The sequence below is a fragment of the Channa argus genome, chromosome 16 (assembly GCF_033026475.1).
Source record: "Channa argus isolate prfri chromosome 16, Channa argus male v1.0, whole genome shotgun sequence".
Classification (NCBI taxonomy): domain Eukaryota; kingdom Metazoa; phylum Chordata; class Actinopteri; order Anabantiformes; family Channidae; genus Channa; species Channa argus.
Window position 1 is genome coordinate 15989256 of NC_090212.1, and position 25320 is coordinate 16014575.

The 25320-nt window shown below is 38.5% G+C and overlaps 3 protein-coding genes across 21 annotated transcripts in view; all 3 read left to right on the forward strand.

Moving 5' to 3' along the window:
• The window catches only part of tnika (TRAF2 and NCK interacting kinase a), a 55226-nt gene extending 49680 nt beyond the window's left edge, over positions 1-5546 (forward strand). For 10 of the 18 annotated variants that reach the window (XM_067478584.1, XM_067478581.1, XM_067478585.1 and 7 more), the window contains 4 exons: positions 705-864; positions 1669-1808; positions 2481-2560; positions 4588-5546. In XM_067478584.1, the coding sequence (XP_067334685.1) occupies positions 705-864; positions 1669-1808; positions 2481-2560; positions 4588-4654 (447 nt within the window). In that variant the 3' untranslated portion in view covers positions 4655-5546. Of the gene's footprint in view, positions 1-704; positions 865-1668; positions 1809-2480 lie in introns of all 18 variants that reach the window. The other 8 variants (XM_067478589.1, XM_067478595.1, XM_067478596.1 and 5 more) reach the window with 1 other exon arrangement.
• A 454-nt stretch (positions 5547-6000) lies between these two features.
• Positions 6001-13600, forward strand: slc2a2 (solute carrier family 2 member 2). Of its 2 annotated transcripts, XM_067478602.1 has the most exons (12): positions 6001-6148; positions 6725-6820; positions 8232-8440; positions 8642-8766; positions 8896-9011; positions 9108-9270; positions 9400-9506; positions 10038-10118; positions 10313-10417; positions 10546-10647; positions 11551-11754; positions 12777-13600. In XM_067478602.1, exons 1-12 carry the CDS (start codon positions 6134-6136, stop codon positions 12981-12983), a joined length of 1530 nt encoding a protein of 509 aa, XP_067334703.1. In that variant the 5' UTR covers positions 6001-6133; the 3' UTR covers positions 12984-13600. The 2 variants fall into 2 exon arrangements, with proteins under 2 accessions (XP_067334703.1, XP_067334704.1); XM_067478603.1 differs by lacking the exons at positions 6001-6148; positions 6725-6820 and having other exon boundaries at positions 8401-8526.
• A 1143-nt stretch (positions 13601-14743) lies between these two features.
• On the forward strand, positions 14744-20217 carry eif5a2 (eukaryotic translation initiation factor 5A2). Its single transcript, XM_067478604.1, has 5 exons — positions 14744-14903; positions 15806-15982; positions 16107-16211; positions 16771-16902; positions 17577-20217. Exons 2-5 carry the CDS (start codon positions 15824-15826, stop codon positions 17637-17639), a joined length of 459 nt encoding a protein of 152 aa, XP_067334705.1. The 5' UTR covers positions 14744-14903; positions 15806-15823; the 3' UTR covers positions 17640-20217.
• Positions 20218-25320: the final 5103 nt, after the last annotated feature.

Genomic DNA, 25320 nt, shown 5'->3' on the forward strand with positions numbered 1-25320 from the left:
ACAAATTCATCTTAGCCACAGCAGACATCCCAAGGTTGTATACCAAAAACTATCACCATCATCAGCCAAGATCACCACAGTCTGATGTGCTGAGTGGTTTTAGAAAGTTACTTTCTTTTTAACTTGATCGAAATTTTGTACAATGTGCACAGTAAACATCTTCCCCAATCAGGAGGTGCATGCAAATTGTTTTTCAAAGTTTTCATGGACTAAGATGAGTTTTTTCACTACCTACTCACTTATTTGTTGTGCTGATGGTCCCTCGTTGTGTAGTTTTTAGTCACACCTCATCACAAAGTGCTGGCTTATATAATGGAGTTGGTTTTTTGAGCACACTTTGGGTAACATACACAGATTCAAGCTATGTGTGTTACTCTTGTCACCTCTCCTATTGTTACTTCTGCTAATTACTGTCACTGAGAAGTGCTGTAGTTTGTGTAAAGCTTATTATATGGAACAATCCAAAGTTTTAACCTTTTGATGCTCTGGTGCTCCGGATATTTGTCAGGCTTGTTTCTGTCCACAAACTTGCACGTTAGAGGATTACAGAACGCAGGCAGATCCAAAAACTGCCAGCCAAAGTCTGTTGCATTAAAGGCCCACGATGAAGCTGCTGTAATATTTTAATCTAAAGTAGAATATGATTACACTTGACAGATTTAATTAAAGCCTCCGAAATGTTTGCATGTGTATATCTGTATTAGATCCAGAGCCAGGTGACGCCTCATGCCATCGTGGTGCTCCCGAAGACTGATGGAATGGAGATGCTGCTGTGTTACGAGGACGAAGGCGTTTACGTCAATACTTACGGTCGAATCACCAAGGACGTGGTGCTACAGTGGGGAGAGATGCCTACCTCTGTTGGTGTGTCTCATCAGCATATGTATTCAGTTCATTTAAACAGACTTTTATCAACACAGGTGTCAATAAACATCAGGAGGACATACTATGTTTACAGATTAAAATAAAACAATTGCTGACTTAAAAGAGTTATTAAGGGCTTTAAAGAACTACAGTGATATGTTAGTCTCTGTTTCAGCAACGGTGTATGTGTCACCGTACAGTTTAAAAATGTGTGTAAAAGAGGTTTGTAAAAAATGAGCTGAGGGGGGTTCATTTAAAGTTTAATTGCATTCAAAAATTGGTCTCCACAGGAAGCTTCAAAGCTGCTTAGCATAAGAAAAACAAAAGGACAAAGTTAAGATGAAAGTTTGAAAGAGTTATACATCAACAAAAGTTAAAAAAATCGGAGAATTAAAAACAAGGAAATTGAGCATGCACTAAATACAACATCAAAACACTGCTTAATTTCCTATGTTTTACTGCCCCCTTGTGGCAGCCAGCGGTATAATACTTCATAAAACTACACCAATCAGACTAATGGTTGGAGCATCCAGCTCCTACAGTTTGCATGTGAATGCTCAGGGTTATGTTAGCTGCCCTAAGATGTAAGGAAAGTACCATCCAAGGGAAAAAAGCCTCAATCTGCTACACATTACTAATGAACCCAACCATTAACTTGTGTCTGTTGTGTATTTACAGCACATGCTGGGAAGTGACTTGAATCATGTATAAAGCCTGTATACGCATTTATCTTTAGAGATTGGGTTTGTTTTTTCTTTTTTCATTGGTGCTTATTGCTCTCTTTTGTATTTTTCTGTTTTCCAGCCTATATCCATTCTAATCAGATCATGGGCTGGGGTGAGAAAGCAATAGAGATTCGCTCTGTGGAGACAGGTCATTTGGATGGAGTCTTTATGCACAAGAGAGCCCAGAGACTTAAGTTCCTCTGTGAGCGGAATGACAAGGTACAACAGTCTGACAGCATGTGCTCTCTAATGTGTAGTATTTCTTATTACGCAAAAATCCTAAGTATTGAGAGTGACTTGTTGGGCCCTTGTATTGATTTGTAATCTGTCTGTAGTAAAACGATTGCATATTATAGTTAAATATGAATACAATGTAATGCACCATTTTAACATTAACATAAAGTAGATAGATAGATAGATAGATAGATAGATAGATAGATAGATAGATAGATAGATAGATAGAAAAACCTGAGACACAAAGGAAAAGATCCATACTGTACACACACGCGCACACACACACTCACATTGGTACTGCTAAAATACACACTATGATTCCAGTGACTCCAAAGTGCATTTGTAACCCTATCAGAGCGTAGCTTTAAGTTTGTCAAAAATTTATAGATAACATTTTGCAGGAAAAAAAGAAAAACTTGGAAGATTCTTATCTACAATTTGGACATAGCAATGTGTGCACAGGCAAACACATGTAATCGTTTAGTCATTTACTAAAATGCACAAAGCTTTTTGTGGAACATACCTGCAAAAACTGACACCTACACCACACTTACCTAAAAAGAATAAATACTGGAAACTTATTACATAATGTGTAATTATAATTTTATGAAACAGTAATTTTTAAAAAATGTGTTAATATTCTCTCTCTCTCTGTAGGTTTTCTTTGCATCAGTGAGGTCAGGTGGTAGCAGCCAAGTTTTCTTCATGACCCTCAACAGAAACTCTATGATGAACTGGTGAGGCCTCCACTTGCCACTCTAACTCACTCTCCCAGTGGTCAGCCCAGTGACCCACGTCGGCCCACTGCACTTTCACAAATGAACCTGACTGATTGAGAGGCCACGAGTGAACTCTTTTACCACTGGAGAGCCTAAAATGATGCAGAAAAATAGTTATCACATTAAAAAAAATAACAGCAATGACCCGTTCTACATGCAGAGACATCTTACCCCAGATTATGTCGGGTCATGCAGAAGCCATCGTTACTCAGCTAACTGGCAAAGTGGTGCCACTGACTTTCCAAATATTCTCTTCTTCCGTCTTTGTCTGTCTGTAACTCTTTTCCCTTTACTGTATGTTTGTCTCTTGCCTTGCAAAGGACCAGTGCATTCATCCATTTAGCAACTGTAGAAATTTAATTTAGACCCTGACTCCTGTGTCCCTTCTTCTTCCTTTGTCTTAATTCTTCTGCTCCTTCTCTCTTTTCTGGTAGATCTAGTCTTGATCTAGACTTTTTCCTTCCTTTGACACCAGTGTCCTCAATTTAACTTGCTTCCTGTCTGCTATGTGTGGACTCATTCCTTGAGAACTGCACCTCAGAGAATGGAGGAAGACTAGATTAATGAGATTTAATATAAATTCAAATATATACTTATGCATATGGCAGAGCAGCTACGGCAGCTGAGGGATGACAAATCTACTCTGGGTGTCAGCAGAGAAAGCAGAAAATATGATTGATTTTTTTTTCTCCTCTTTCACTCCCCTCTTTTTCCTTCTCTTCCTCCTCTTGCCATCTTTTTGGCTGAATTGTGATTTACTGTTCAATCGTGTTTCGCTGATAGAGTTGCGGTGAGACTGTCAACGGGGGGGGGGGGGGGTTGTATCGGTATGCAAAGATGTCTGTTTCCCTTTAAAGTGAAATCACTGGTCCATTCTGTTCCTCTTCTTCTCTCTTCCTCCTCCCCTATCACAACTCATTCCCCTGTTTTCACTTTAAAAATCTGAAGGTGCTGCATCAGATATACTGTAATATTAAATGAACAATGAGAGCATCATACTGTTCATTCTGTCTTTTTCTTTTTCTGTGTAACCGTTTGAAGTCAGTGAGTCCTTGATGCTTGATCAAATGTACAGCACATTTGTGTCTCTGAAATCAGGATTGTATGTTAATATCTATGTGTGCGTGTGTATGTGAGCGAGACTTGTTGAAATGAGTCAGATGAAGTTCAAATCAAAGCGGGACACCGAAAGCAGCGTCCTGAAAAACAACCCAGTTATTCTGTCTCCGTCTGTGAACTTTTACCTTAATGCGATCAAAACAACATTGAGTGCGTTTACATGCAGATTTATGACCTTATCTTCTTAGTATGAAGTTCATGAGTGGGTGTATGTGAACACCATGCAATTAAAATAGGCAATATTAGTGGTTGATTTCCTGTTTTTCTTTTTTGGACTATGTTGTTGTTTTCTTCAGCACATTACTGTTCTCATGAATACAGCCATGTTGCTAGAGGAGATTTGAAGATGCATATAAAGAGCTTAACCGTGAACATGACCTCAGCAGAATACGAGCTACTATCCTGAATACTGTGTGCACGTGAAAGCACTCATTGTTAAAAGATGTGGTCTCCCCTTGAATTATGCTCCTTCCTGGGTGGTTCTTTGGGTTTGGTTCCTGTTTGTACAGTGCCTAGCATGATGTAAGCAAAACAAAAATGGAGGCCTAATCACTATTGGTCATTTTATTGCCCATAAGGTTATGTTACGCTGGGTTTTTGTGTTATCTAACATTAACCCATTGCTAATGTTGTTTGACTCTTCTAATAGAAATATATTTTAACAATTTGATTTATTCTTTGAAAGGAGTAATTGAATATGGAATGATTAAACCTTGCCATTTTTGCCTAAATATTTAGCACAACTTATTCATGTTAAATTTAAAGGACAACTTTACCAATTTTCCACTTGCTCACTGTGGCTTTAGTTTAGGGTGTAAATATACAATAATGCTTTTAAACTTCTCTCTGTCTTCCCTATTTTAAAGTATTTCTCTTCTTCTGGCTGAAAACGACCTCCAGACGACATCACCCGGAGGAGTCTTACATCGTTAGGAGTTCAGATAATATCAACTGGGGAGCTCTGGAAAAGCAGGTTGATCACGATCACAACCTCCATAGTGTGAGCAATGAGATGACATAATCTGAACTAAAATGTCCTCTGGGTGATGTCATCTGGAGGCATTCTTCAGCCAGAAAAAGAAAGGTATTTAATGTAGTGAAGTCAGAGAGAGGTTTAGAAAGCATTGTTGTATATTTACACCCTAAACTAAAGTCATGGGGTGCAAGTTGAAAATTGGTGAAGTGGCTCTTTAAGACACTACAAAGGGTGGATTAGTTCATCTGTGCCGATTCTTTATTCCATTATTTTTCTGATGGACATTTAAAGGTTGTATTGGATATATTGGAGGATGTACTGGAGGATGTCTGCTTATGGTTAAAAAATTTAAGGGAGCACAAAAACAACATAGCAAAATGGTGGAACGGTAATGTTTCTTTTAAATTATAAAAAAAAAAATGTATATTTTCAAGGAGTTTTTGCACATTCATGCAGTAGCTGTTCCTGTGCAGCTGTAGATTAGATTCACTGATCTCTGCTAGGGGGAGCAGGTTAACATTTAGCAATAAAGCTGAGCTTGAAGAAACCACTGTCTTCCCTGTGTGTGTGCAGGCATGCATCTCTGTGAGACTAATGAGCAGGTGTGAGTGGGGCATTATTATTACTATGTTTGTCCATCGTGGAATCTACGCTTCCCATTGGAAAATACTGACAGTCGTTACTCTGAGGACTCTCCTTTCAAAGATGAAACCACTGTATTTCTTATTCTCTTTATTTCTTGTTTTCTTTATTTTGAAAGAGCATTACTAATGTCCTGTTTGGGGATTTATTTGTTTTGTAAAAGCTGTAAGAGAGAAATAAAAGAAACTAGAGCATTATGCCTCTGCATTTGTGTGTGTGTGTTTTTTCTTTTTTGCTTGTAGATATGAGAGAGCCTCTTGTTTTTGCAAGTCTGCACATGTGTATCAGTCGACCCTCAGACTTTGTCCAACCCTCAAGTATAATATTAACAGTTTGCATGAGAGAGAGAGAGATAGAGGGATTGAGAATAGTGCCTCAATGTTTGAATCAAAGCAGCAACATTTCAATTTTACATTATATTATTAACTTCAACATACCATTTTATAATTATCTATAAGTTACTAGCATGAAACATAAAATACTTTATAATCCAGAAACTATTTTTTTCTGTAAAAATATATATAATAACACATGTTCACTATTCACAATGAATGTAATTTTACTACTTCCTAACGATAGAGAAATGCTTGTGTTTTTGAGAATAGAGGATATATAAGATTTGTGTATTATAAAATATTCTGTCAGCACTGATGTGTGTGACAGATGTGTGTGACTGGGCATGTATCCTTGAGCACGCATGTGTTTGCCGATTAATGAGTGGACACAGCGTGATCGAGCATGCAACCCTCATTGATCATTACCCCCAGGCGCCAGGCTGACACTGTGGAACCATCATGGACTCCGGAAAGGTAAGATAATTCCTTACAAACAAGTTTATATGTATTTCATGAATTTATTACATGTGCTACTTTCTTATTCTGAATCATTTGAGCAGAAGAAAAAGAATTGGCTTTTCCGTTGTCAACACATGGTTGCACGTATTTGCTGACTTTAGGTTTTAGGCACTCAAGAGACAGCTCAGTAAAGATAACCAGCTGTTAATTCATCGGCGTGTTCTGTGCTCGTGTTGTCATTTTGCTTTGGAGATTGTCATATTGAAAGAAATAACATGACACATCTGTCACAACTCAATCTCAGTTCAAATGTGTTATTTGCACATGCAAAAGGTCAGATGTTTTATTACGTATTTTTATGTAACTTTTGAATGTATAGGCACTATTGCAATAGTACACGAAGCAATAATATATTCATTGATAATGTGAATAAAGTATTTTGTGTTATTTGAATTTGTGACTGCTGGTGATGTGAGTACAGCTGAGTAATCGTTGACCCTTTTTCTCTTGCTTATGTGTAGTTCAAAGTGTGTGTTTGTTCGTGGTGTACCTGTGTGCCCTAATTAAACCGATTACCTCTCACTCTTGCAGCAGCTGACGGGTACATTGGCTATTGCTGTGTTCACAGTAGCTTTGGGGTCCCTACAATATGGCTACAGTCTGGGAGTCATTAATGCACCCCAGAAGGTAAGGCAGGCTTTGCTGCATTAAGGGCTCATTTGTGTATTGATACTATATTTTCATGCAAACCAGTCAGTCCACAAAAGCTTACTCCACCCTCTCTATCCTGTAAGACAGGTAGAAGTTTTGCAGTTGCACTTCTGTTGCACTGAAGAGGACATGTCATTTTGAGAGAACAGAATTTCAGACTCACTTTTCTGGGTGTCAAAAAAAAAATGCTTATCCACCTACTTCCCAAATTTTCTTCAGGAGCCATCCAAAAATTGTTTTATCGATATCTCTGCAAACTCTATGGTCAGGAATGATCTTTGAGTGACTCTCTCCACCAAACACTACTTATGGAGCAGTGGACAAGTCAGAGTGTATTATACCACTTATTGATGTGTCTTTGCTTCTGGCACAACTTAATTCCTTTCCAAAAGACAACGCTATGGTCACCTATGGATATCTCCAAGGAAGACACTCAGGAGGTGGAGCTGTCACTCACCAATCTCAGAGTTATTGGTTCAATTCTGAGTGTAACTGTCCTTGAGCAGGACTCTTAACCCCAAGTTTGTTGCTCCTGGTGGATCAGGCCAGCTGTACAATATAGAATGAGAACCTGTGCAAAGCATTTTGGGTACCTACATTTAAGGCACTCCAGTGTTATACACCGACCAGGCATAACATTATGGCCACCTGTGCGATTTTATGCATGATGAATTCTACTTTTACAAAGTTATAGTTTCTCAGTTTTTCAGTTGAAACCATCAGAAAGAAGATAATTCTACTATGTGTCTATTATTGAGGTCAAAATGGGTAGTGGAGATGTACTGGAGTGAATTATAAGAAGAGATGGTTATAAGTTTTTGGTTTTAATGTTTTCATTTATTGGTTAGGATTTTTATCAAAAGATGCCACATGCATCCTCAGGCATCCTTTGCTGAAAACCTTCATAATTTTCATATCGAAACTATATGTGAGGAGGAACTTGACATTGCTGCTGCTTTGGACTGCTTGGACATCATGACAGACTCTGGACTTTCCCCCACCTTGTCTGGATGTCCTTCTGCATTTTACCGTCCTTGCTGTTGAAAAAGCAGTGTAATTAAGAAAAGTTGGCTCAGCATTTACCTAAACTGGAACCGGAGGTGCGATAATGCGTACTGACTTTTGGGAGGACTGCCAACCCTGAATGAGCTCCAACACTGTCGCAAAACCGGAGTTAACTCCACATGTCTCCACATGCATTTTTACAAAGTGACAAATTGATATTTAATTGAAATTATTTGATACAATGTAGCATACTAAATATTATAACCACAACATTTGAAATGCAGAGTACAGTGCAATAGTGTGTAGTGTTGCTACAGTATGTGTATGTGTATGTGCGTATTTTGAAGCTACTTTTTGATCTGCGTGCGTGTCTGTGTTGCAGGTCATTGAAAAGCATTATGGGCGCTCTCTGGGGGTGTGGTCAGAGAGGACTGCTGTCCCGTCAGAAAACAGCACAGAAGAAGAAGCGTTCTCAGAGGCAGGGCAACACCCTACTGTGGTCATGTATTGGTCACTGTCAGTGGCAAGCTTTTCTATCGGTGGCATGGTATCCTCCTTCCTGGTGGGATTTGTGGGAGACCTGAGGGGGAGGTGAGAAAGGAAGGATGTAATAAAAAGGGTGCAATCAGGCAAGAACGAAATAATGATATTTTGGAAAGAAGAGATGGGGGAGAATGGCAAGTGAAGACCTAAAACACTGAAGTTGAACCAGATCAATGTGGAATAATGCCATGGCACACATGGCCATTTTGAACACGTTTTTCTCTGTATCTCTATCTCTCTGTGTTTCAGGGTGAAGGGCATGTTAATGGTAAATGTTCTGGCTGTAACTGCTGGACTGCTGATGGGTTTTTGCAAGATATGGAAACCTCACATCATGGTGATATCAGGCCGAGCTATTATGGGCTTTTACTGTGGTACATGAAAGTACTTGTTATAACCACCATTCAGTTGGAATTCCCAATGTTTATGTTACGCTTTAAAGAATAGTTGAATAGTTGTCCTCATTACATTACATTGGTTAGCTCATGGTGTGTGTGTTTTAGGGCTAACCTCTGGACTGGTGCCTATGTACATTGGGGAGATAGCACCCAAGGCTTACAGAGGAGCTTTGGGAACAACGCACCAGCTGGCTATTGTTGTCGGCATCCTCATCAGCCAGGTGACGTGCACTCACCCACACAAACAATGCAGCATCTAATTTTGTTAACATACTCAACGCATGACCTAAAATAAGCGTGTTTGTATGTGGATGTAGGTAATAGGCTTGGACTTTGTACTTGGTAATGATGACATGTGGCCCCTGTTGCTTGGTTTGTCTGGAGCTCCAGCTATTTTACAATCCTTTTTGCTGCCTCTTTGCCCTGAGAGCCCACGCTATCTTTACATTGTACTTGGCAAGGAGGAAGAGGCTCGAAGAAGTAAGAATTGCACACAACTGATATTTTAAAGAAACAATAAAAAATTTTGGGATGACTCATGTACTTCCCAGGACTGTTATTTCTAAAGACTCCTCTTCTTGTCTCCTTTCACTGTGTGTTTTGTTGCAGGTCTATATCGGTTAAAGGGGGCGTACGATGCCAGTGCTGATGTGGAAGAGATGAAGAGAGAAAAACAGGAGGCAGACAAGGAGGCCAAGGTTTCCATCCTTTCATTGGTACGTATCTTTACAAAAACAGGGTTATCTGAGACAACCTTTAAAACTGTAACTACCCGAATGTTATTCTTTGTGAATTACAATTACATTTCAACTTTTGCAGCAATAGCAGAATTACAGATATTTTAAGTCTGAAACGGCAAAACCTACCGTTAAACTGTAATGGTCCTATCAAGTCATGACGAGTGGGGCATAAAATTCTTCCTCATTCGATGAGCCGTCTAAATTAGTGAGCAACCAAAGTGCACTGATGATCTCACTTAATGATTTAGGAACAGTTAATGGTAAATCATTGTTAAATAAGTGATGCCACAAACTTTTTAGTATAAAGGATTTTCAGTATTCAAATCGTGATAAATCCACATTAGGACTTAACCTACTGCAAAGAAGCTGCAGATGAAGCAATGCTACTGTAGAGTTGTTACCTCTCACAAACCAAACTTTTCCGCAGTGACATCTGTGAATTCTTAGACGTGTGCTTTTGAAAACCACCAAAGTGACAGTAGTTGATTATTTGTTATTTTCTTCAAGATCGGCTCGTCTGTGTACAGAAAGCAGCTTTCAGTTGCCCTAATGATGCACCTCTCACAACAGTTTTCTGGCATCAACGCGGTGAGTTTTTCCCTTTTTCCCTTTTTCTCGTTCAGTTTACTTGTGGTATATTTAAATGATGTCATGGTGAGATGCATTGTGATGCTTTGTATTGGACTATATTCCTCTGTTGTGTGACTCTAAAATAGCTTACAGTTACATTATACTGTTCCACATTTGACCTTCTAAAAATAGAAATCTGTTTTGTCTTTTAGATATTTTATTATTCTACGTCAATCTTTACCCGGGCTGGTGTTGGTCAGCCAGTCTACGCCACTATAGGAGTCGGGGTCATTAACACAATCTTCACTCTGGTGTCCGTGAGTAGTTACACAGTTGCAAAACACAGACAAACATCAGGAACATGCACTGGTATTTCTTCCCACATTTAAACCTTGCATACAGTACACAGATCAATCAATGACAAACAGTGCACTGTATGTTCTAGGTGGCACTGGTGGACAGGGCTGGCAGACGCACTCTGATTCTGGCAGGTCTGGGAGGGATGACCTGCTGTGCAATTGCTTTGACAGTGGGCCTAAAACTCCAGGTTTGCTCTCAGTTTATAATATCTTATTCTGCAGTAGTATCCTTTGTTTTTTCCCACCTAGTTTAATTGACTGTCCTAAGGTTGTTTAGCAGCTACACTCATTTTCTGTTCTCACAACAGAATATTTAAGGTACTGAACACAGTGGGACAATGGAGACATAAGGCTTAGAGAGAAGGAAAGTAAGCTGTTGGAAGGTTCAGTTTTGCATCTACAACCCTAACTCCAAATAAGTTGGTATGAAGTGTAAAACGTAAATAAAAACAGAATGCAGTGCTTTGCAAATCTGATCAACCTATATTTTATTTACAATAGAACATACAGTAAACAACATGCTTGTCCCTTGCGTACAGAAATTCCTCCTGATTCTCTAAATCTTTTGTTGATAGTATATACTTTAGAAGGTGGGATCTTGAAAGTCTTCGCAATTATACATTGAGGAACAATTTTCTGAAATTGTTTATTTTAGAAATTTCTAGACCCAGTTTGTCACAGATTGGTGAACCTCTGCCTCTCTGAAAAACTCCTTCTGTACACAGTCATGTTACTGACCTGTTGTTAATTAACCTAATTAGTTGTCAAATGCTCCTCAATTTGTTTTTGATTTGCGGCAATTGCCTTCTCCAGCCTTTTGTTGCGCCTGTTCCAACTCCAACCATCAAATACAAAATGAGCTAATATTAAATTTTATTTAAATCATTGCACTCTTTTTTATTCACGTTTTCACATCTTCGCACCTTTTTGGAATTGGGGTCGTACTTAGCTTCTAGTGTGGATGCAAGCAAACGAAATGGCATAAAATGAACATAGGAGTGAGTTGATTGAGACGAGCGGGCATCTCACGCAGTATTCACAGTATGATAACCATCCCCTCTAAGAAGGAATTGTTTCCCTTTTCTCTCCAGAATGAATACTCATGGATGAGCTACGTCAGCATGTCAGCTATCTTTCTCTTTGTGAGTTTCTTTGAGATTGGTCCTGGTCCTATTCCATGGTTTATAGTGGCTGAACTGTTCAGCCAGGGACCTCGGCCTGCAGCAATCGCTCTCGCTGGGTGCTGCAACTGGACCAGCAACTTCATCATAGGCATGACCTTTCCATATATACAGGTACGCACACAGGACGCACATGATCAGCCACAACATAACATTGTTAGTCTTAGTACTGTCATGGAGGCATCAACATTCACTCTGAGCAGTCTGCAGCTACACAGCCCCATACACAGCAAAATGTGATACACTGTGTGCAGAGGTGGTAGAAGCTAAGCAGATAATTTATATTTTACTTAAAGTTCAAAAGTAAAAGAAACAATACAGATTATTGTAATTAAGGCAAAACATGTACAGTAATTGTGATAGAAATTTTCCCTCTTGGAAGAATTGTACACGGAACTCAGTGTGATAAACCATCTCAAGTTATTACATGCCGGCATGGAGAAGAACACATGGATGTTGGTGTCTTCTTCTTCTGACTTGTATCTCTCAAACCCATTCTATTTATACTCAAACCCAAGAAAGGAACCACCCTCACAAAACATGAATGAAGAAACCAGGTGCACGAAGTTGACAGTCATCACTCTTGTCCCTTTCTAGGTTATCTGAAGATGTCAGCTGAGAAGCAATAAAACCCTTTTATTCCACCTTCTTGTAGATCTTGTGACCCCAGGACCCACTATCTACTACATTGCTTTGGCCTTGTAACAACAAAGTGCCTACGGTGATCTTAAGCAGTCCTCTAAACACGACACACCCTGTGACTTCTTGTCCTCTTTGTAACCTCTTCAATAAGCCCATCTTGGTTGACTATTTGCCAATTATCTAACCATATGACTAAATTTACTTTATTCCCCCACATAATTAATCACAAATAGGGGTCAAAGATCAATGGTGGCAAAGGTGGATGTGATTACTGTATAACCACATTATGTGCTGACAGTTGGTGAATCCATTTTAAGGCATCAGCATTTAGCTCATTTTTATATATAAAAAACATATTCTATCTTTATATTAAAACCACCAGGGGATGTTAATGTTGTGGCTGATGGGTGTATGCAATATACTTAAGCTTGTGCAACACATGCACTTGCTTTTGGGTTTATGTGTCTATTTACTTGTTCTTATTTTCTTTTCAGACCTGGTTGGATTCATTTGTGTTCATACTGTTTGCTGTGCTGCTTCTCATCTTCACTATGTTTACATATCGCTGGGTCCCCGAGACCAAAGGCAAATCTTTTCAGGAGATTGCTGCTGTTTTCCAAAAGGGACGGAAAAAGAGTCCTAAAGCAGAGATTACAGACACAACTGAACTGCAGCAGCTCAAAACATCCACAGATGCATGAAACAACAGCTATGTGCTTGAGTAGTCTGTTTGTATGTATGTGCAAAGGTCAACGTATGCCTCTCTGTCAGTATTCAAAATGTGTTTGTGTACATATATAATGAATATTATAGATTAACGTGAGCCCTTTACAAAACACATTTTAACTAGTAAACATGAGATACTCAAGAATCAATACTGCAATAATGCAGTGTCTTATTACTGTTATACGTAGTCGTTTACATTTTATTAAATATAAATTGTTGTTGCAGTTTTGTGACTCTATGGGTAAAGGCATTACCCTTATCAATGTTGGAGTACATTACTGTTTGTACTATTTATGAAAAGGCATCCTTGTAGTGTGTAACCTACAAAGCTAAAGCTATTACCTCTACGGGAAAGTGAAGAACAAAAAACAGGGCTAAAATAAAAGTGAATTTTGAATCTACATTCATTAGTTGGCCAAAAGCCAAACCACAATTAATATATTTACAGGTCACTATCAGTGTGTTCATGGCTTGTCTCTGCTGCCCCCAAGTGGCAAAATAAGAGTTTCTTTGTTTATCAGTAAAAATGTATTTAAAAAGCTATAAAGAGATTTGAAGTATTATTGTAATAATAAAATATTATTCTAAAGTATTTATTTGCCTATGACATTTCATAATGATTTCATGGTCTAGCCATAAAATCATGAGTGTCCCTCCACTTAAGACTGTTTTTCCCACGGTTACTTCAGTTGAATGTTTGGTAGTGGCTGTGCATATTCACGAATGTATGTATGTTTGTATGTATGTATGTATGAGACACCAGAAGGCCGTCTCTTGTATGTGAGAGTAAACCTGCTTAAAACTAGTTTGGAGGTTCGGTTCTGGTCCAGTATTCAACCTAGTGTACAGAAGTGTGATGTGCACACTTGACACACGTAGTGTTAATATGATGACAGTGGGCTTTTAACATGAACAGGATGAAAAATTTTACTTATTGATTTTACTTATGAAGCATCAAATACTTACTAATATTGTACATTCTTATTATATAAAACATCAGACAAAAATCATAAATCAACAGTACCTTCAAGAAAATAAAATAAATGTTTATTCGGCTATTTGCTTAACCATAGACACTCTGCCTTATATACATAACCCCCAGGAAAGCCCTGGAACCAATTTAACACTAATTGCAAGGTAAGATCCCCATCAAACTTGGCCTTATTATTTATTTATTTATTTTGCACACCTGGGAACCCAGGAAATGTACAATACTTTTATTCCTCATGCTTCCTAAATTTGTCACAGCATTCAGAGTATAAGTAGTATGCTTTACTGCAGTTATCTCAGCTGTTTTGTATTGCAATGACATGTTCACAAAGAGGAAATGTGCTTCGGGAACCAAAAATGAGCTTTCTACTTGTTTAGAATTATAAAAAATAAAAAAAAGGAACGCATTTCAATTTTTACTTTAGCACATGTGGCTGATGTAACAGTCAAATATCACGTGTTGTGCACTAGCTCTTTCCTAAAGAACAGTACGAACGTTTGTGATACTTATTGTACTACTGTATTTCCATTTGATTTTACTTTTACCTCAGTGTAACTTGTGGAAATGTACTTACTTGAAGTTGTACTTTTACTTGTAGTGGGGTGGAGTGGAGTAACTTTTAGGCAAGTACTTGCACTTTTACTTTAGTGCTGAATTCTTACCATCTCTGACGCACAGCATCCTATATAGTACGGTACTTTTTTTTCACATAAACTTTTCTTTTTACTTCGCCTGGTGTAGTGACGTTACTGCATGTGTGGCGCGCGTGGGGGGGGGCAGGTACTGGCTGTCACCGGAGCCCGAACCTGCCCTCTCCGCTCACCCTGCTTTACAAAAGCGCCACGCATGCGACGTGACTTTTTTTGGTGAAGCAAGACACAGGAGAAACGGAACATTTGACACTGTGAGTTCAATTTTTTTAAAAATGGCTTTAACATTGAATACGCTGTTGCTTCATTGTGTAGCATTACTGAAGCTTTAACCAATTTACTTAAGTGTGTGACCCTGGGAGGGATTCGGCGTCTCGGTAGCGGAAGTTAATAAGTAACTAGTGGGAAGATGTTTGAGTGACTGAAAGAAGGTAGCACGCCGTTTAGCTGCCGTTAGCATCAGTACCCAGAGGCAGTGTTAGTGGGTTGTACTAGCGAGCTAACGTAGCTAACGATGACAGACAACACAAGATACGAACCTGAAGCTACCTTCTGCTAATGGCTTTGGCTAGCCACTGTAATGCTAACTTAAGCGCTTGTTTAATTACGCCCGTAAACTAATACAGTGACTAGCACGTTTAACTAATTGGGATCTTTTACCAGCTTGTCAAGTTAAAGAAGGCAGCAAACTTAACTAAAAACGCTAATTCAACTGACAAAACTAGCATCTGGAATTAGCTCACCGGCTAATTTATTGGCTGGGCGTGGTTGCGCCGTCTTGGGGAGTGGCTGTTGAAATTGGAGCGTCACGCGATCGCTGCAAATGTGCTCCTATAAAGTGTATTGCAAAGATGACAGTTTTGCCCTTGTGACGCTAATCACGAAGTAGATATTGTGTCCTCTTAGTTAGAATATCCCACTCAGATATACAGCGCTTAGCTTCTGTCTTTATTTTTTGTTTGCTTTTTTGAAAGATGTTTGAACGGCGCGACTTGGTTGTGGTCACAGTTCTCAATTTCGAGTTGAATTCTAAACGTGTGCTCACCGGCTACCTGACAGCAAAGCCACATCCTTCTTTTGATTTGCTACTTTTATTTTATAATGCTGCTTTTTGTGTTGGTAACTTGTCGTGGTGGTCTTGTCCTGGCTGATACAGAAGAGCCTGTCGTCCATCATGGCAGATGATTTCGTTACTGGGGACTCTGGGGCCTCTACAACGTTCCCCATGCAGTGCTCCGCACTGAGGAAGAACGGCTTCGTTATGGTGAAAGGGCGGCCCTGTAAGATCGTTGAAATGTCTACCTCCAAGACTGGCAAGCACGGGCATGCCAAGGTAAGAACTGCCTTCTGCATCATGTTCTGTGATTTGTTTTTTTCCCCCCAAACATTTCCCAGTTTTCAAGAAAACCCAAATGCTTGCTTTGTTTAAAGCCGCAGCTAATAAGAAATGTATCTAGGTTCACCTTATTGGAATTGACATCTTCACTCAGAAGAAGTTGGAGGATATCTGCCCATCCACCCATAACATGGATGTCCCTAATGTAACGAGGAAAGACTACCAGGTGAGGCTGTCCACGTTGGTTCTCTGTGTAACTGAGGGGCTCCAATATCTAGTAGTCATGTGCATTGTTTTCACATTTCTTTTAACCACCAGTGCAGTTCACCTGACAATCGTGGTTTATATAACCTACTCTGAATGAGAAAGTGTAGTGCAGGAGGAGAAATACTTTCTCAACTGCTAAATGGGTGTGTTACATATGTCAATATTGAGCAGTCTTTTCAGTTGCTATAAAAGGACTTCGAACTTTTAAACTGGTTGCACAGGTTTTCCCCATGGAAAATGAGCAGCCTCTTTTATTTATTTGATTATTTTTTTCAAAAAAAATATGAGCAAGTGTGACACTTGTGACGGAGATTTAATTTGAGCTTAAATGAAGCTGGCATGTATGTCAGCACTGATTAGAACAGTGCTCTGTTAAATAGATAACACGGTTCATCCTTTTTAATGTTTCTGCTACAGCTGTTTGTTCACTCTTTGTGTTGCTGCTGTTTATACAAGCGCCTCTCTTCTCTCAGGTTTAGGTAACTTTATTTTGTTGTTTGCCTGATGGTACATTTTAGGTAATTGATGTCTCAGAAGGCTTCTTGTCCCTGATGGATGACAATGGAGAAACCAGGGAGGACCTTAGAGTGCCAGAAGGTGACCTGGGCAAAGATATTGAGATGAAGTTCAATAGTGGAGAACAGTTTATGGTGAGTTTCTGTGACCTGAGGCTGAAACTGGTTGAAGTGTGCAAGTATGAAAACCCTTATATTTTCAGATTTTGCTTTTTCATGCTCAGTGTAGTCATTTAGTAAGTACTCAGACATTTGCTATATTTACTGATATTTATTACACCTTGACACAGGCAACATCTGTCTTTTTTGCAACCTTATGAGTTGCTAAAACCTCAGTTTTTTTGTGCTTATTGTGAATGGTGGTGAACTCCTGTTTGTACATAGTACTGCCACTGATTTTCCATCCGGTGTGTTTACACTTTTTCCTAAATTTTTGTTGTTGAGGTCAGAACAAAAAGATAAAAAAGCTGTCAATTAACCATTCAATTGAATGAATTGACAATACACCAATTATTATAAAAAACATCACGTTTTTTACTCCAGACAACTTCTCAATACAGAACTTTTATTGGGGCATTTGACAGCCCTATGAATATCTAGAACACACAGCCTTTTTTTATCAAATGATTGAGTAAAAGCAAATATTTGTAAACCAGTAATGCTTTCCAGACGAGAACCTGTTAGGAAGATGATGTAGCATGCTATGCTAGACTAAGCCATCAAAGTAGCTCTTAAAATTCCGGCAAACACAGGGCCATTTAGATACAGAAGACTCTTTAAGTGGTTTGAGACAACTGATCCCATTTCAGGTCTCTGTGATGAGAGCTGTAGGTGAAGAGCATGTAATTGGCACCAAGGTCATGAATTCTTAATAAGTCCAGAACAACGCTGGAGACCTTGTGCTTCTGTCCTCCATTTTGGCTTGGAAGCTTCTCCAAAGCCAATGACCTTCACCCCACATCGCTGCCAGATCCTGGTCATCATCTTCAATCCTGTACCTCAAGCTCAGGGCAGACTGACATTGTCTGCAGTCAACGAAGTTATCCGTCACAGCTTAACTTTGCATTGGGTACTGCAGTGCTTCTATACTTTTAAACTTTGCGTTCACCTAATGCCTTTATGAGCTGACAAATGTACAGAAATGGTTTGAACGAACAAAACACTGATGACTTTAACTAGAAGTCAGTGTAGTCAAGATTGTAAAAGAATTTCGAGATAACACAAAAAGAGAATACAAATCATGCAGGTTTCCATCCACCGTTGTTTCTTCAATATTAGGTAATTCACTGAGCTGGTTGGCACAACTTCTAATCAGGCGCAGATATATTTTTGCATTTGCACGGCAGACCAGCGTAAAGATTTAGTGGTTTGTTTGTTATTTTTGTTGTTTTTTTTCTTCCTCCCAGTGTTTGGTGTTTCTAAGGCTTTGTCTTTTGTTTGTTTTATGTGCATATTTTAAATCCTATAGAATTTCTCAACAGTGCTAAATATATTAATGACTTCTTGGCATACTCTAAACTAGAAACAATTTTAGGTCTTAAATGCAGGGGCCAAACTTGTTATGTGAGACATTGGTGTTTAAAATAAAAAATTAACAGATGAGCATTACAGTTGAGAAATATTTAAGGCTATGGCTAGGAATATTTGGGCTGTTTGTAGTTTAATAGGATTTTATTTTATGGGTTTTATATGGAGATTGTGGATCAACTGGACAAAATTTTGTAAAATGGTGTTTTTTGTTTCTTTTTTTTTAAATTGGTTTACATTGACACAGATATTATCGGGAGACATTTGATAATGGCAGAAAACCATGATGTATTTACGTGCACTTGAACCTGCATTTACTTGCAGGAGTTTTTTCACCTACCTCCTGACACATTTTACATTGATTTGCAATATATTTGAAGCGCTGCAGCCGGAGTGCTTTTTATCCCCCGTTTTCTGAATGTAGAATTTGCACTCATGGCGTAGTGAGGTGACACACTAGTAAAGAAGAGAGTTTTTCTTGTGGAGTTAACATTTAACCGCTCATTGTGGGAATGATGTGCATAAACTTCTTTTTGTCACACTTTGGATTTTACCCACAAATATGGAGTTCAGGAAGTTTAAATATTTTCACTATATGCACAGCAGTACTTCTACTATTTCATCATCTGGTCGCAAGCCTGTGCTTTTGTCAACACATTGTCGATACATGGTCAAGAAATCTGGCTTCTTTAGCACAAATGCCTCAGTCTCTTACACAATAAGATAAGTGTTTATATATATATATACATTTCTTTCTTCTGAAACTAAATCAAATGGATGTTATACTGTATTGTGTTTTACATTCCTTATGTTTCTTCTTAAAATATTCTGTTCAATGTGTTGTATTTTCCCGCTCAAAGTCACACTAGGGGCTCCCAATTCTTTTCACCTAGCCATCTGGATTTTCAACTGTGTAAAGCTGCCGTAATCCAGATTGCGCACACCCAAAGTTGTAAGCCACATGATTACAATCAGTGTACTGTGGAATATTTTATTTTACTGACATAATTTCTTTAAGCAGGAGCCAACAAAGATTTTACTAAAAAATTAAGTCTAAAGGAAGCAGTTTAATAGACGTCCATGTTTATATGCAAACATATTCAGTCTGACGTTCTGTGGCAAAAGCTGGTGCATGGAAGATCACATTGAAATCCCTGTGTAGCAACACAGGCACTTAAATCCAAACACAACTTAAGTTTCCAGCCCCTCAAAATGAGTTTATCATTTCTTGGAAGTAAGGAGCCCCAGAAATATTTGTCAAAACAGCCTGTTGTAAGCAAATGTTGCAAGCAGCGTAGTGTAAGCCCAGTTTGTATTTTGCCATATAATTGTACACAGCGTAGTATTATAAATAAATATACTGGCTGTTGAAAACATGTACTAAAATTTGTTTGGAACATTCCATCTCGCACAATGATGATCCAGTGGTAGTGACAATTCTCTCTGACCAATCCGTAGTTTGGTGTTTTCATGTCACAATTTCACGTAACCTCAGGTCACTCAGGACCACAGCCATTTTCCTGGACAGAGGTGATAGCGGTAATAGATATTACCCACGACACTTTAGGTTTTGGGCCATTGACTATGTGTAAATTTACAGTGTGTATATTCTACATATTACACGAAATGATATTGACGACGACTGTAAAGTAGCTGGCTATATTCTAGTTGGCTTCACGTGCAGATCTATAGGTGCAGTACAAAAATCTCCAAAATGATGTCTAAGAAATATGACCAGATTTTCTCAGATTTTCTTTTTTTTAATTTTTGCAAGAAAGGTTACAGAGGTTCATTTGTATGTCTGTATCAATGTGTTATTTTACAATAGGGAATTGGTGACTTACTGTTTTGCTGCTGTCCTATCAATTACAACTGTGTTTCTGCTATGTAGGCAAAATAAAGTTCATTCATATACAAGGAGAATTGTCCCCTAATTTATTATAATTTGCTCTAAATGAAAATATTTCACTATAATGCATCGTACTAATGTTTCCTCTTTTTTAATTTTATTTATCTTTTTACCTCAATGGACAATAACTACACCAATAAGTAGACAGGCACAGTGAATTGTTCAAAATATTATCAAAAGAAACAACTGTAAGAATGATTTCAAAGCAAATCATAGCTGGCTTCTGCGTTTTGATCTTAAATTTTGCTTCATCATTTTACGAAACTGGGACTTTATTGCTGACAAACAGTGCAGTGGTAATAAGAAATGTAATGATAGTGACTACTTTCTACCTAACAGGTGACATGCTTTTCTAAAACATTTTAGAAGAACATTAATAAATAACTGGAAGCCTTATTTTCGCATGATGTGCAATTCTGTCCCAAACCCATTAACTGTTATAAACCCATTTTAAATGACCAGCAGGCATCTTTCTACCTGATGATGTGGGTTTTCCTTAAGCCTTCAGTAGGTGGCAGTCAAGCAACACTTTTGACAGTTCCGATTTGTCTGTTTCTTGCATTTTCTTTTTTCTTTTACAGTATGACAGACATGTAAGCGCATTAAAAATTAATGCAAAAGCAGGTTTTAGATTTGTGTAGTTTAGCATCAATTACTACATTATGTATATTGTAGCCCAAACTAGAGCTTAGCTGTCTGCATCAGTAAGAAAAGTTTCTAAAGCATATAGAGCCTGATGCATGTTAACTTGTCTGTGGGCCACAAAGGTATAAGTACATGGTATTCATGCATTATACCATCAAGAGATTAATTATAAATACTCCACATAATTGACATCTGTCTTCTATTCATAAATGACTTAGTTGCGAAGCTGCTCCTTTCAAAAAAGACCCTGGCAACATCATCTGGCCCATCATCTGTCCACGGTCTCCTACAAAATATGTAAAACTGCCAATTTGAGTTTGAATTTATTTGAGAATGCCTTGACTGGAATCTTTATATGAATACTGTACATAATGCAGGCTCCAGAGCCCATTAAGGCCTCTCTATGGTTGGATTGCAATGGGCAGATGTTTTACATGACATTCCATAGTGCTCCTACACTGTTTATCCAGACGCTGAAGCCTTTGGAATCCTGACAGTTGGAGGAGATAAAGCAGTTTGGATTTATTAGAGATTTGATAGTGTTTCAGGGTAGAAGTTGGCCTTGTGAGGATAAGCGGTACAGGCTTCAGACATCAAAACTAGGGCAGGTCCAAGTGTAGATGTGGGCTGTTCTGTAACTACAGGACCAAAACAGCAGGAGATGGCGAGAGAGAAGAGATCAAAGCATCTATGGGAACTATGTGCTTTGACTAAAAGACTTGGATTAACGCTCTCTGTGGTGTGTGTGTGTGTGTGTGTGTGTGAGCGAGCAAAAGAGAGAGAGAAATGGAAAGTGAGAGTGATTGTGAAAACTTGTTTCAATTTCTTCCAACTGGTTTATGTCAGTCTGACACACGGCCACATTTTAACTGGGCCTCAATATGTATAAGCTCACTGAAAAAGCAGCATAGCCGCATTATTATTATTATTATTATTGTACAAAGCATATTTACATTTAGCAGACGCTTTTATCCAAAGCGACTTACAAGTGAGGTACAAGGCAGCAAAAATCGAAGTCAAGGAGAAAACAGCACAGTCCTATCAAAAGAAGTGTTTATATTTTATGAGATCCAAGTGCAAGAAAGAGCAGAAAGGAAGTTTAAAATATAATAGATTTAAGTGCATTAGAAGATGCAGAAGAGTTTTGTTTTCAGCAGTTTTTTTTAATATTGGGAGTGAGGTTGATGAGCGTGCAGGGTTTGGTAGCTCCTACCACCATCGTGGGATCATCGAGCTAAAGAGTTTTGCTTGGTGTCTCCTGTGCCGTGCTGGGACCGGATGTCGTTCACTGCTAGAGCGCAGCGGACGGGAGGGATTGTAGACTTGAATGAGGCAGGTGAGGTAAGCAGGGGCCGTTGAATTGACCACCCTGTAGGCAAGAAACAGAGCTTTGATCCTGAAGATAATAGGCATAACTGTGACCCTGTGATTAGTTGGCACAACAAAGCTTTACTGTAAGAATTACTCGCCAGACAATATCTTGCCTTCATGCCTGGGAAAGTCAAGAAACAGATGACACAGAAACTGAAGGATGTGTGTTGGCTGTTTAAATACCCATGCGTGTAGCCTATATGTGAGGTTTTTCTACATATGTGTGTCGGTGTAGGGGGTGCGCCGAGTGTTTTTGAAGATCAGTGTAGTTATTGAATCCAGATTTTGGAGTAAAGAATATGGAAAGAGGGAGCACCTTATGCTATGACTCAACCAGGGATTTGGACGACAGGACGTTTTGGTCTCTTTTCATGTGCACCCCGAGACAGGGTGTAAGAGGGGGGAGAAGAGTGAACAGTGAAAAACAAATCCAACATCTGTTTGCACATCTGCATTACGATTTACATAAGTATTAAAAGCGTCTCTTTTGGGATGAAGACTTACACAAAGGTCAGGTTAAAACTGCTGCTAATGGGCTTTGTCATGTCATTGGTTCCTTTTGTTTTTTTTTGTTGGAAAGTATTCTAGGCATCATATCCTGACCCTCTTAATAAAATATTCTTTGAGATGATTAATGAGTTTTTAGATAAATTAGCTACCATATACACACACTGAACCAGTTGCAGGAATTTGGTAGCTACTACTGGGAAACGGATACATCATCTAAGTTTAAATGTGGATCTTCATCCTTTACTCGTAAATAAAGCTGTTTAGTCAGTGTCCAAATGCTTGCTGGGAAAAGTGAGCAATTCTTTGCATGCGCACATTTGTGCGGGGCTGTGATTGAGAACACAAGGGCGGAGGAAAGGGAATTTACTTTCTTTAGAAATAGTTACAGTAAAGATGTGTTTACATCACAGCACGTACTTATATTTTAATTATTAACACCCTCCTGTACAGTCACCCTACTGTGAAGACTGTCTTGTCATCCCTGGATGAACTACTGAATGAGATCACAGGCAAACAATCTAGACTGGACTGGTTTTTGCTAGTTTGTGAGTTTGACATGCCATAATATTGTTCGTCCTTGGCAGCACAACGATGTCTGTAAGTTACTAATTCAGTTCACACATGTAGACTTCCTCACACCGAAAGAAGTAACTAGATATAAAAGTTAAAGAATAAGAAAATATAAATTCTGTTTACTGTATACGCGGGGATCAATCATCTCTTGAAAGATTTTAAGTGACTTATTTTGGCAGTGTAGCAGTAAAATTATTATACAACCATTAATAATCATCTAATAAGCATCTAAAACTATATGAAATAAAATTAACCTTTTAGAAACATGCATTCATACTACAGCTTAACTTAAGAACAGAACAGAACTTTTATTAATCATTGTTGATCGATAAAAATGAAATGTGCACATTTGTACATTATAGATTAACACTAGAAAATCTACAAAACAAAAAATAAGAACAAGCTAATATCTATGGACTTAGGAGCTGTTATCAACTATTTAAAAATTTAAAGCAATAAACAAGTGCACATGTTTTACATTATAATAATAGCAAATGGCTCTGGAGCTTCTGTTTTTCTGTTCACTCTATATGGATGAATGGACTTTGAGGCTGTAGCCTCAGCTAGACCTTTGGTGTTATTTCTGGCCACCTGCTCCCCTCTGGCACAGCTTTGAACTTCCTTGTGTGTGTATGTTTGTAAGAGCAGTTAGTAGACTAGTAGTTGGAATGTTAAAAGGTTGAATCCAACATCTGGAGGTTGACTCGAACAGGAGGTGGGGAGACCCTAAAGAGGAGCCATTGGGAGGCGGGTTGAGGCCGGTCATAATTCAAAACAGATGAGGGGTAACTTCTTATAGCTGAGGAATAAAAGCATTACTGTTTGATTTATGTATAGCCGCCTTTAATACCATAAAGTCATTGACCAGTGATTCACCAAAATGATTCAACAGTGTCCTGAACAAGATCATTTTTAGAGGATTCATAATTGTACTGAATGCTTCGTGGGTACAATGACCAGACATCCACTTGACCTTTTTACTGAGAATTGCGAAAAGCCACAAAATACTGCAAATGGCCAGAAAGAAAAACAAACAAACGGGGGGAAAAAAGACAGTGACAAAACAAGACAAATGCCACTTTCGTTCTTAGTCTTCAAAAATTGCTATTATATGTAGGCTCATGATCCATACTGTATTGTACTAAACAAGATGCGCCTTGTTACTTACAGGTATTAAAAAATGAATGTGTCAAAGATTGTTCTGCATCCCACCCCGATGCTCTACCACTGATCCAGCATATTTATGTTTTAGCCGACATACGTGACTGAAGGGCGTTATTGGTACGTGGTGGCGTAATGCTGAAGCAATGTTTTGACACTAATAAACAGGTGTCTGTTTGCTTTCCTCCCACTTTCATTGATTTCCAGGACATGGTTATACTCACAAGACCACTGACCACAAGGACAAGTTACATAAGAGGAAACCACTGAAAAAGTGTTTGTGTGATAGAGACTTTTATTTTTCGTTAGGATTTCATAAAAGAAAAAAGAATCAAAATTTCAGCAGGGTTTCAGCAGTCACCCAATTAAAACGATTAGCAGCCTCAGATTATGCGGTTGTCGAACAGAGACAAACTATGAATAATAATAATAATAAAAGCTTTCAAAACAACTTTATAGTATGTCATTCACATACACACATTGGCCTCTTACATGAAGCACCATATATGTTCTACTGTTGAATATTTAAAACCAACTAATATTAGCAACAAATATTGTTGTTTGTGGAGATTAAACTGTTAATAATAATGTGTTTGCCGTGTGTGTGAGTGTGTGTGTGTGTGTGTGTGTGTCTATGCATGAGTGAGTGAATGATTGCATAATGTGGACTTTAGTAGCTCATGCTTTTTCCGGTTTGTGCAAAAGCAGTAAGACTAATCTAAAAACGCACCACCATGCAATTAATGGTGCAGATTTTGTATTGGGATGTGATTGATGACTTTAAATCAAGGAAGAAGGGAAGTTGAGACAAGTCAGGTTTTAGAATGTAGTTGTACAGTTTATTTTGTGGTATTATT

What these genes read in the sequence shown, in the direction of transcription:
- slc2a2 (XM_067478602.1), top strand. An exon ending in AGGTTTCCATCCTTTCATTG is followed by an intron (nt 9,507 to 10,037) that starts GTACGTATCTTT and finishes ATTTTCTTCAAG; the next exon opens with ATCGGCTCGTCTGTGTACAG. An exon ending in CAATCTTCACTCTGGTGTCC is followed by an intron (nt 10,418 to 10,545) that starts GTGAGTAGTTAC and finishes TGTATGTTCTAG; the next exon opens with GTGGCACTGGTGGACAGGGC.
- eif5a2 (XM_067478604.1), top strand. Translation starts at nt 15,824, where the DNA reads ATGGCAGATGATTTCGTTACTGGGGACTCTGGGGCCTCTACAACGTTC. An exon ending in GCAAGCACGGGCATGCCAAG is followed by an intron (nt 15,983 to 16,106) that starts GTAAGAACTGCC and finishes AAATGTATCTAG; the next exon opens with GTTCACCTTATTGGAATTGA. An exon ending in ATAGTGGAGAACAGTTTATG is followed by an intron (nt 16,903 to 17,576) that starts GTGAGTTTCTGT and finishes ATCCCATTTCAG; the next exon opens with GTCTCTGTGATGAGAGCTGT.